This window comes from Myiozetetes cayanensis, unplaced genomic scaffold (genome assembly GCF_022539395.1).
Source record: "Myiozetetes cayanensis isolate MyiCay16 unplaced genomic scaffold, myiCay2020 scf36, whole genome shotgun sequence".
Lineage (NCBI taxonomy): Eukaryota > Metazoa > Chordata > Aves > Passeriformes > Tyrannidae > Myiozetetes > Myiozetetes cayanensis.
In genome coordinates this window covers 154,502-166,734 of record NW_026087588.1, presented here as the reverse complement: position 1 = coordinate 166,734, position 12,233 = coordinate 154,502, and the positions used below count along the sequence as shown (strand labels likewise).

The following is a 12,233-nucleotide window of genomic DNA, read 5'->3' as shown; positions in this document are numbered from 1 at the left end:
GGCACCCTGGAAACACATACAAGTGTTTGGGATTTGTCTCCACTTGATCCAGGGGGTTGTGGCTCATTTCAGGGGTGATCTCACTGCTCTGACTCCCTCAATACCCGACAGAATTTAAGCTCATCCTACTGCAGATCTCTGAAGAAGAGCAGGTGAGCTCTGACAGGGCTGCTTTGGGTCCCCCATAGCGGCAGCAGAGCATTCGCTCACAGGGAATTTATTTCACCCAGGCCAGGAAAATGTCAAATGTTTCAGCCCATTTTCTCTAAATACTTCCTATGTTTTTCCAGATTAAGGATCAAATATGGGAGGGAGACAACATAATTTACACAGAATCCTCAAAAAAAATTCAGTCAAACAAGAGGATCAAGTAGTCCTGCACTCCCAGAAATGTACTTTTTAAGGAAGAAAATGAACAAAAATCACAGAGAGTTATCTGGGAGGGACCTGTGGAGTCTCAGTCCAGCTCTGACTGGGACACTTGCTCTCTCCAGGCCTGGTTGGGCCTGGATTTGTGTGGCTGAACCTAGAAATTTCCCCAGAACCGGGAACTGCAAAGGAGCTTCTCTGGAGAGTTTGAATTACCAACAAAATAAAGCCATAACAAGAGAACAAAACCACATTAAGGTACATGAACATGTGTTAACAGGGTGTTAACAGAGACCAGGAACAAACCCCTGCAGCCATGGGAAGGACCAGCTGCCCTTGGCTGAGGCAGGATGGATTCAGTGCTCCCTTAATCTGCACTGGGTGGCATTTGCATGGAGCTTCATGATATTTTCACATTATAGAAGATTAATACAATATGCCATGAGTAACTACTCTGAAATTAAAAACAATTACTAAAGGTAAATCTGCTGGAAGCCAATGACACGAGTGTTTAAACATACATAAACTGCTGACATCTCTGAGCATTTAATATTTATATTTATCAGCCTTGCAGAACAGAGTGTAAATGCCAAGCAAAGCTTCCTTTCAAAGCAACAAAAATGTCTTTTAAGAAGTATTATCTTTTAAATACCACAGGCCAGTAAGTCTTTGCAAAATCTGGGGAGGTCTGATAGAAATGCCATCTGTAGACAGATGCAATGTCAACAGACCTGACACGAACCAGTGAGTATTCACAAAAAACAGCTATGGTGTTCTTCAGACACAGCCTGAATTATTTCAGCAAGCCCTTTGATTTAATGGGGAAAAATCCAGAAAGATTCAGCCCATTTAAGGTCTCAGCCACCCTCCAAAAGTGGCATCCATGAATACAGTAATTGTCTAGAGGGGACCTCAGGTGCCTGAGGCAGGGGGAGCTGGACATGAGCCTGAGCACCCAGGAAAGCCTTCCTGGTAGTGAAGAGCATTTGTCCTCAGCTGAGCTTTAAGGGGCTGCTCACACAGCTCTTCTTAGGGACTGCTCTGGGTTGTTTAGACAAAAGCACAGATGATTTCACCCAGAGTTTGATACAGTGCTGTCTGGAGTTTTGCTCCTATTTAACATTCACAGTTTTCCAAAAGCATGTGCCAGCCTTACCTGTTCCTTGACTGGGGTGTTGACATTTGACAGACACTGCTGGCACACAGCCAGGAAGGATTTCACAGTTTTCCTCAACACCAACAAGTCGTCCTAAAATCAACATTAGAAAGGAAAAGTGCATAAAAATTAAAAAAACCCCATTGCTAGGAGGAAGCAAAATAAAAAAATGGTGACAACTTCATATATACAACAAAAAGGCTGTGAAAAAATATGCTCTTCAAGGAGCATGGAGTAAAAAAAAGCCATTCATTTTCTGAGGACTGACCCAAAGTTTCCCTGTAATAAATAATAAAAATAAAGCAATATATTCCTGAGTTAAATTGTTTCTATTCTACACTGAATGTAAATTATAAATGTTTCAGAACACAAAAGTTGAATACATCAAGGTCAGCCCACCTGGTGGTTTATAAAGAATTCAGTATTCAGATAAAACAACATGGACAAAAAAATAAAATACCAATGAATGTGTCCAGCTGCACACAAACATTATCCCACAGACACAGGAGGTGGGAAGGCAAAGCACAGAAATCTCAGGAGTTTCTTATTTTTATGGATAACAAAATAAACTGGGGAAAACAAATCAACCCAAAATGTAAGATATGGGAACATTACGACAAGACAAGAGCAAGTGACCACGTGGCAGCAGAAATCAGGAGCAGCAGAAAAGCTCTTCTGTGAGAAGAGCCAGGAGCGACTCCGGAGGAACTAGGAACGGGCACACCCTGGAGGAGGGGCTCATCTCACAGCAGTGATGAACTCAACACCCAGCAGGAAACAAGAACCCCAAATGGCATCAACTGAGCACCCAGTGCTCCTGCAGCCCTTCCCCCACGATGCTCCATCAGCTTCCAGGGGGAAGGAGCATGTCCTGCACAGCAAATTCAACCCCAACTCCAGGAACCCACACCCTGCACATGCAGTGTTTGCCTTGCTGAACGTTCCAGTCCCGCTGCCTGTTCAGTCCCTGGGTCTCATTCCTGGTTTTAGCTTTCCTTGTGCTTCCTGCCATGAGATCTTGTCGTTCTGTATTTCAGAAAAGCCTTTTTGGTCCCTGCCTTCATTTCACCTTCCCAGAGGACTGATACAAATGACCAGTTTTCAGCCCACTGTACCTCTCCTGGAATGCACTGGCAGCCACCCCGCTGCGTGAGGATTTCTCTTACAAATTTTCCCAATGTATTAATCAGCTTTGAGCTACTGAATATGAATGACACTGAATCCAAATATTCCCTGAAATGCAGTGTGGTACCAGTGTCCTACAGAAACTGGGAGCTCCGCCGGTTTCCTTCTCCATCAACAATGTAATCTTCCCACAACAGCCTGATGTGTTCCAGCCTTCTCTCCTGGCCCTTCAGCCTTGTACCAGCTGTGTTTGCTATCTGCCAGTCCAGGGTTTTACCTGGGACTGGTGCCAGGCTTATCAGTTCACTCTGATTTACACCTTTAACACTGGGATTACAATCCCTTTAATGCTTCCTACTTTCTATCACAACCACCTGATGTTCATGAACTCCATGGAGAAACTAAAACCTATGAAAAATCCTATAGAAAGGTTAAAAAGGGAATGAGAATGTCTCCCATTTTTCTTTCTGTCAAAGTGAGTATCACAAAGGTACATGTTATTTATTACCCTCTCTCCTGACAGCACCACATGACACGGATTCCCATTGAAAAGCTACAGACAGCCAGAGAAAGCCCAGCTGAGCAAGTGCAAGGGAACCATCTGGGATCTTCTGAGCTTGGAGAAATCCCCAGACTACCACAGAGTGGGATTTTTTTCCAAAAGAGAAAATGGGAGGAAAGAAATTGAATCAGGTTTTCAGTGTCTGACCACTCCCAGGCCCAGCCAAGGCTCTCGAGGTGTGAAGCCCTGACCTGCTGCCTCCAGCAGAAAACTGGTATGAAATAATCTCACCATCTCCTTGGTGCTGGGTAAAACCAGGGGGTCACAGCTCTCCACATTTAACTAGTCCATGGCAGGGACAGAACGAGCCAGACAGCAGGGACTGGTGTCTTTGCCACCACCCAAAACCAAACAACTGCTCCCAAGATTGGTGTCTCCAACTCTGCAGCTACTTTCTGGCTTTAAATTGAAGCTTGTTTTTTTCCACTGAGGACATCTAGAAATGCTGTGTGTCTGCTATGTTCATCTACCAAACCCAGTGCTTTTCTCCCTGTTTTTCCACTGCTTTTCCTCTGCGGTCCCAGTTTGCAGTATTAACACCCTTCTCCAGCTTGGCCCAAAAGCCATCAGCTTCCAGCATGACTCTGGAACATGGTCCAACCTTCTGCACCTTGGGAAACTTTTCTTCCCTCCAGCTTTTTGAGCCACCTTTCACTGTGCCCATATAAATATGAAAAGCCACCAGGTCACCATGTTGCCCTCTAACTCCCCTCTCCTCACCACACTGTAACAGCCCTGCCTTTGGCCAGCCTGCCTCCTGCTCACTCACAGCCCTCTGACCTCTCTCTTGCCTCTTCTCCATGTTTCTGTTCATGCTTTTTTGGTTACTGCTCTAAGTTTTTGGACTCTGTTCTTCTGCAAGTATTTCCTTTTCATTACACACATGTCCAGTGCCCAATGGTCCTGGGTACCTGGAGTTATTGAAGACATGAAGAAATCTAATATGAGTTAATCTCCAAGTCTCCTACCTCTAGAGGTACTTGCTCCCCAAGATCTACAGACAAGAGATCTTTCTCCTGCTGAGAAAGGATCAGCTTCCTTTGAACCCTCCTCAAACCCCTTTTCCCCTGAGGAACAGCTTTTCTCTAGGCTACAATAGACTGCTCCCACAAACGCCACAGGATGAACTATTTCCCCTCCAAGAGCACCAGTCTGCCCCTGACAGCCCCGACAGCCCCGGCCTCAACCTCCTTTGAACATGGACCACCAAAGATTCAAGCATTAGACTGCGGGTATTTCAAGGCTTACACATTTCACCCTTACCTGCTGCAACCTGCCTTTAGTAATCAAAGGTTCCTTTCAGAGTTCAGACACCAAGGTGACTCCTCAGTGCACCCCTTTCTCCACAGGCTACCTTGAAAAAGAGTCTTGGAGTAACTTTGCCCCAACTCTCTGCTGCATTTAACTGGTGGAATCTTTGTTACTGGGCAGAGAATTTGGAGTGATAATTATCCCCCTTCTACTGAATGTCTTTGATACATTTTGATGGTGGCATCCCTCTCTTCAGCTCTCTGATCACAGCTGTGACCCAAAGAGCATCACCCAGCGTGGGGGAATCTGCAGAGCACCCCCCTGGTAACACCTGGGGAAACAAAAGCTCTGTCTGTCCTGGGGAGGGGACTGCAGTGCCCTGGACCAGCTGAGGGCAGCTGGACATTTGTGGGTGCTCAGCAGCATTATCAGTGTCCAGTGTCCTGGTTCACTGCTCTCTGCCTGGTACTCACCCTGGAGATGTGCTGCTCTGACTGCAGGTTCGTTATGTGCTGGTAATAAATCAAAGAGCTGACCTGACCCTGATTTGATCTAAACCACAAACATGGAGTTTTCCCCTGCCACGCTTACAAAGCCTCCAGTCCAACAAACCTGGTTTCCAGCAGGCAGCCCAAATCCAAACCCTGCCCAACAGCTGCACTGGAAAGTGTCTCAGAAAACAATTCATGTGCCTGAGCTTGGGCTCATGCCCAGGACAGTTTCACTTGGAAAGAAATGTTCCCCGCACCCCATCCCTCCTTCAAACTCCCTGCACTAAAATGACACCTGCTGGATGCAGAGCACCCCTGATTCAGGAATGTAAACCTTGCCAATATTTGCCTGCCATGACCAAACCAAGCACCTGTTCCCACCCCTGACTGCTGCGCTGGCAACCCCAAAATGTTAATACACTTTATCCTGTGCACTGGATGCCCAAGTGGGACCTGACTATGGGAAACAGAGCAGCTCCTCCTCCCAGCAGGAGCTCACACAATGACCCAGCTGGCAGCACATGAACACTTCTCACAAATCAATCCTCCCATCTCTGATCTCTCAGCCTCAATGCCTAAGGGAAACCTAAGAAATCATCTCCTAAACATGAGCCTGGGAACAAAAATTCATAAATCTGTGGGGTACAGAAAAACAAAGTCTTACTTTTATGACATTATAAATTCCCTTCTCCCCATTAGCATTCCATCTTTTACCTTCCTTCCTTCCTTTCTTCCCCACTTCCCAGCTCCCACTTTCCCCTCAGGAATTCTCACCACCTCACCTTCCCCTGCTCTCACCCCCCTAGAGCTACCAATGACCTTTTCCTTCTCTTTCAGAGTTTACCTGATTTGTATCTAAACAGAAACCAAGCAACTGCTCTTAGCTTGTGTTTTCTTTGTAATCCTCTGCTTTCAGCTCACAACTGAAAGGCCCGTGTGTCCCAAAGCCTCTCTACTTTTTACAATTTTATCCATTGGTCTAGTAAAGATACCACTTCAGGCTACAGCCCAGCCCCAGATCATTATAGTACAGCAAAGCAACACTAGAAACCTGGCTGGACCTACATATGAAAATACTGGGTCAGAAATGGTCCTGTAAAAGCCTGAATACCTAAAAAATTCTCATGAAAGACACCATTTTTCCTCCTGAGCTGCTGGTGTTAATGCCTTTGTCTACCCACACTTCTCAAGTGATCCCCTTTAATGCCTGCCCATTTCCAAGTCTAAATCATGGCTTACACACCAGCCATGGGCAAAATGATCTCCTGATGGATGAAATGACAGATAGAGTGCAGATCAAACAAACTACAACGAAAGTTTGATAGAAAACCCCCCAGAACAAACTGCTCCAGTCACCCCAAGTCTGTGGTGTCTCTCCACCCTGTTTGTTGTGAGCACAGCTGGGGCTGCAGGGCAGTGAACGGAGCTTCCCTTGGACCAAGCACTCAGTCAGTATTTTGTAGGGTGGGGTGAAACCCCAAAGAATAGGTTGGTAAGAGCTCTCTAGGCCAGGGTAGTTCCCATTTCCATGGGGGATTCCAGAAGCAGAACTGTACTTGGAAAGGCCATTCCTGAGGAACCTTCAGAGTCCATTCATAGAATCACAGAATCATAGAATTAACTGGGTTGGAAGAGACCTCCGAGATCATCAAGTCCAACCCTTGATCCAACCCCACTGTGATTACCAGATCATGGCACTCAGTGCCACATCCAACCTCATCTTAAAAACCTCCAGGGACGGTGAATCCACCACCTCTCTGGGCAGCCCATTCCAATGCCTGATCACCCTCTCTGTAAAGAACTTCTTTCTAATATCCAACCTAAACCTCCCCTGGCAGAGTTTAAGCCCGTGCCCTCTTGTCCTACTGCTGATTGCCCGGGAGAAGAGACCAACGCCCACCTGGCTACAACCTCCTGTCAGGGAGTTGTAGAGAATGATGAGGTCACCCCTGAGCCTCCTCTTCTCCAGGCTCAACAACCCCAGCTCCCTCAGCCTCTCCTCACAGTACTTGTGCTGCAGTCCCTTCACCAGCCTTGTTACTGGTGCTCCAGCACCTCAATGTCTTTCCTGAACATAGAGCTCATTCCAATGAACTTTATTCTGTCTCACATGGACCAGGACAGTGTCAGAAATCCCAGGGAGATCAAGGCTATTCTGCACTCACCTCATAAAACAATGTCTCATACCAATGCACCTTATGGAAAAGCAGGCAGAGCCAGACACGTGCACTGAACTTGCCCACAGGCAAAACCCAGCCACTGAAATAAATAAAGGCCTTCTCCTCTTTCAGTGTGCCTGCCCCCTGGTCCCACCCCAACAGCCCCAGCAATGCCCAGTTGGTGGCACGGCCTGCTGGAGATGCTCTGCGTCAGTCCCAGCTGCAGGTTATGGTGAGGACGTTCCTTTGGCTGTAATTTAGACACAAGAAAACATGAAACTCTTTCCCATGCTGACAGCTCTCACTCTGCACCATGTGTGCTGGACTGCAGCAATTTACTGCCCTGAGTTCAAAACCTGGAGACGTGCAGGGAGGGGAGATGGGAGTCCCACTGAAGGCTCTGTGTCCTGGCATTTGCACCCAGAGCAAGGCAAGGTGGGCCCTGCTGCTCAAGAAAGAGGTTGCAGGGGGAAATGGGAATGAAAGCCAGAAGAAAGAACACTAATTATTCTTTTTTTCTAGTAGCTATTTTTAAATGTCAATACAGGTCAGCATTCAAAATAACTCTAAGAATTTACAATGCATTTTTATGTGCATAAAATGCTCATTTTAGTTTCATTTTAGTAGAACATCCTTTTCTTTTTGATGCTGATGGGGAAGTACAATTATTCCTTCAGTTCTCATACCATTTTACTTTGATGTATTACTTCTGCTCTAAAAAGACAGGATGTTGGCCTGTGGGTGAGACAGGAGCTAAGGAAAGGTCCTGGAGAAGCTCAGTCTAACAAACAAGTTACATGTTCCATTGTCCTGCCTGCATTACACTTGTGTGCACTTCTTTTTATTAGCAATGGTTCCTGCCAGTACCTTACATTTCTACTGCAACATAAAAGATGCAATTAAAAGGTAAGTAAGGTAACTACACAAAAAAATTAAGCTCTCTGTGGTTTACACATCACCAGTATTTCTTACAACTATTCATCAGTGTGGCCAACATCACTTATCAGTTATGCAAACTGCTGGACTCACAATAAATGCATTAATTATCTCAAGCAATAAAAATGTAAAAATCAGCTGCCATAAAATCCTGATAAAGGCTGTTTGCACGGCTCAGACGTGTGCATGTGACGTTCAATAGTAAAATGTGTATGACCAAAAACTCTACTTACTTTGGAAGGGGAGCCTTCGGTGATTTTCACCAGTTGCCAGAGAATAGAGTAGTGGGAACACTGCAGTGCCTGGACAACAATCTGTAACAGGACGAACACACAGAATCCACGTGTTGGGAATATCACAGCAGTGAAGTGTTTCAAAAATTTATAATGCATTTTGGGGTCAAGAGAGGGGAGCAGCTCTCAGGTAGTACCAGCCTGCTACAGGTGAACAAACCACTGTGGAAATGTTGGGAAACAACATGCTGCAGCGGGACAGAGGTACAACCAATCATCTATGTATCTCAGTTCAAAAGCAGCTGTTTAAATCAGGCTTCACTGCTAAACCAGCCCAGAAATCTGTCCCACTGTCACATGAACATGTGGCCCAATTGCTAAAAAGAAAAGAAGGAAATACAACTCGTGTCATGGAGAAGACCAGGCTCATACTCGTGGTACCCATTAAAGCATCCATGGTGTTTCGTTAACATTTCAGCTCTCCATTAGGTGCTAAAATTTTCAAACTCCTTAGAGTAGTCTGCAGGAAGAAATATTAAGGAGAGTTCAGATTTCAGGACTTTCTTCCTAAGCTCAGAGCCGTGACCTCCACATGCCATGTGGTAATGCCTCCTCATCAGGGTCCTTTTGGAAAATATTTAACACTGAATTTCATGAGAATTTATAACTTCTTTTCATAAATGAATCTGAGGTAGAATTAACAACTATCTTCTAACTGAAATCAAATTAGAACTTAAAATGTGCTTAAATGCTGGAGTAGGAATCCCACAGCTTAAACTGGAGTCCTGGGAGAACATAAGATGGTTTCTGTGCTTATCCATCTGAAACTAAAACTGAACTAAGAGGAAACAAAGTCCCAGATCTGTTCACTAGAACAGAACTAGGATGATGTTCTTTCCTAGTGTTCATAAGCTTCCACCTTACCTTCAGTGCACAACAATCACATGTGGTAATTCCAATGGCAGCCAAGGTTTACAGTGTAAACACCATGATTTGTGCACTGCTTTTCCCAGCCAGGAACATTAATTGTTCCCTACTTTACAGATGAGAAAGGGGAGGGAAGCAGCTCAACAATCCAAGAATTTTCACCTCCTGTAGTCAGTGCCTGCCTACAAAATAAAGTTCATTCCAAACTCCCTGGTTTCCATAAATAACCAAAGTGCAGTGCATTAATCTTCTGAATTTCTGTACAGCCAGACCCTTTAAAGCCTTGAACTGAAAGCCAAATGTGCAGGGCAGGTGTTGCTGTACCTGTTCTGGCATTGCTCCGTGTTCAATTCCAGTTCTCAGCAATCTGTAGCAGTTACTGAACAGGTCCCATTTGGTGAGATCGTGAGCACTGGAAGGAGAGCAGAGACACAGGGATGAGCTGTGATCCCCAACACACCCGGCCCAGCCAGGAGGAGCAGCCCAGAGAGCTCTGGGCTTTGTCCAGCTGACACAACCCAGGCTGCTGATCAGGCAGCTCACACCAGCCTAAAAGCAGAAATTCAGCTTTCTGATAATCCAGAAAAGTGTTTTACTTCATGGGATTTCTGTAGGGAGGAGATAAACTCTCTACGTTCCACACATCTGTAGAGGTTACTGAAGTGCAGAGACAAGCTCCTCCCCAGGGCTGCCTCTAAAGCATCTTTCCTCTTTGGTTCTGAGCACTGACAGAACTCCAGGAAACTCTTCTCTGACATTGCAGCAGAAACTATGGCCAAAGTCGGGCAGTATCTTTAAGCAAAATAAACATATATTTTTCTGCTGTCTCCTTTGGAAAAAATAACCTACGTTATCACTAGATCTTAAATATCCTGAACTACGTGAAGTGAGACAGCACGACTTACAAGATGTACATGAGACAGAAAAGGTGCTGCTACCCCCATTCATTGTTTCACATTTCAGTGGCACCAACCTGATGCACCAGTGAGAGGAACACAAGTGATATTAGGAACAAACACTCTACAGCCTTACAGACCCCAACAGCTCATAAAGCAGTTTTTTAATACAGAAATGAGAAATACAGAAGAAATTGCACAACATCAGGTTGCCTGAAAGATAAAAATACCCTCACAAGAAAATTTAGGTTTAATACATTTTTCTGCAGTGCAATTAAACTCAGATAATTTAGAAGTTTATAATACGTCTATAAAAGAGCAAACCACCTCAGAACAATCAGAAACTTGTTGATTAAAATACTCACCTGGAAGAAGGGATACTGAGACTGACCTAGCAAGTCTAAGTTAAATGAAGCAGCCTCTGGGCTCTGGCTCCCCCCAGCCAGCACCTCCATCTCCAGGATATGCTCACTCTGCCCAGCCCTGGTGTCTGCCCTGCTCTGGAGCTGCCTGGCTCGGTTTGAATCCTTACCTGCCCTGCTCTGGTAGAAAGAATAACTCTCTGCTTCTGAAAGGGACAGAGGATGAACTCAGGGCTGGGAATGTCCAGATCCTGTTGAAGCCCCAGGCATGAAATGCTTCCCACTCTGGAGTGTGTCAGCCCTGGGAAATGTCACAGATAAAGGCTGCCCAACAATAATGCCCTTTTGCTGAGAGCAAGTGCAGTTTGCACTCCAGGCCTGTGTCACTAAGCCAAGGTGCATCCTGAGTTCAAATTCAAATCCATGAATAGAACAACAGGAAAACTTTTTAAAAATACTGGAAATAAAGCCATAAAAAAAGTAAAAATACTTCCCAGACTTAGATGGTCTGTGAAGTACTAAAATAAAACGTTTAATAGATAAATTACAGGTGTCAGAGAAGTGCCCCTGCCAGGTGACATTAAGCACACAGATGCTGCTTCAGCAAGTCACAGGGCTGCAGCAGGGCAGAGCGGTCCCTCCTTAATTACAGCACTGTAATTAAAGCAGTAGGGTCTCCTTGGTGTGCAAAGGCAGATCCCAGCACAGATTATCCCACAGAGAATCTGGAAGGAAGAGCTGCCTCATTCCTGCCCTTTCCTGGCAGACTCCCTGTCAGGCAGCTGGCCCAGGGCCCTGTCCCACTGCCCCAGCCCTGGGACAGCTCTGGGCTCGGAGGGGCCAAGGCCCCACAGCTCGTCTCAGGCTGAGCTCTGCAGCTTCCAGAGCTCCAAAATCCTCACTGTATGCAAGCTGCACAGGGCTTTCCAACATAAACTTCCTTCAGAAAGAGCCTCCAGATTATATTTGGGCCTATTCTGGTACCCCTTTGAGCTTCATGGCAATCAACACAACAGTTAAAAGGTACCCAGACACCACACAATTCCCTCAGAGCTTCAGGCTGACACACAAGCTCCCAGGATGAAAATTCACACACCACAGAATTTTCCCTTAGTCCCTTCCATGTCAGAGGCTCTTCATGGAGCAGAGAAAACAAGGCCCAGCATTTCATTTAAGGGCTGTTTTCATCCCTCTGGCCGGCCCTGTCTGCTGGGACACATCCTGCCAGACAGCTGGCAGCTGAAGGAAAGGCACCAGTTCCACAGTGTTTCTCAATGCATGGCAAGAAGTAGCTTAGAAAAGTTTCCTTCTGAAGACATGATCTCTGCACCCACAAAACTGCTTCCCTTTTTAAAGAGGCCCAAAGTGAGAAAAGCTCTACCTTGGGCTTTGAGCAGCTGTGCTGGACACAGTCTAATTCCTCTGGCGAGGTTTCACTTCTCGCCATTTCTACTTTTTCTGGATATAACAAACTGCTGAGTAGCTCAGTCTGAAGGACGCACTGACCAACTACTGCAAAAAAGGTTGAGGAAATGGTTTCTAAAAAAGGAAGAGAGGATGTGCTGATCTGACTATGGATTCACCTGTCTGGGAAGTGCCCTGGCTGGTCACACTTACACACACAGTGTTTTTACCTGGAGAGTTCTTACAGTTGAGTTAGGTTGGAGTCAGTATAGAAAAAATGTCTCCATGTACTTAAGGACAAAAAAAAAAAAGCTATGAGAGTCTGGCAAAAAAAACCCCAAGTGGATACTCCAGGGGTTCTA

At 45.6% G+C, this 12,233-nt stretch overlaps 1 protein-coding gene across 4 annotated transcripts in view; it reads right to left on the bottom strand.

The window, feature by feature from the left end:
• STAG1 (stromal antigen 1) overlaps nt 1–12,233 on the bottom strand; it is a 155,231-nt gene that overhangs the window by 16,812 nt on the left and 126,186 nt on the right. For all 4 annotated transcript variants that reach the window (XM_050328118.1, XM_050328117.1, XM_050328120.1 and 1 more), the window contains 3 exons: nt 9,534–9,621; nt 8,283–8,363; nt 1,526–1,618 (listed from right to left, as the gene is read on the bottom strand). In XM_050328118.1, coding sequence (XP_050184075.1) covers nt 1,526–1,618; nt 8,283–8,363; nt 9,534–9,621 — 262 coding nt within the window. The remainder of the gene's footprint in view (nt 1–1,525; nt 1,619–8,282; nt 8,364–9,533; nt 9,622–12,233) is intronic.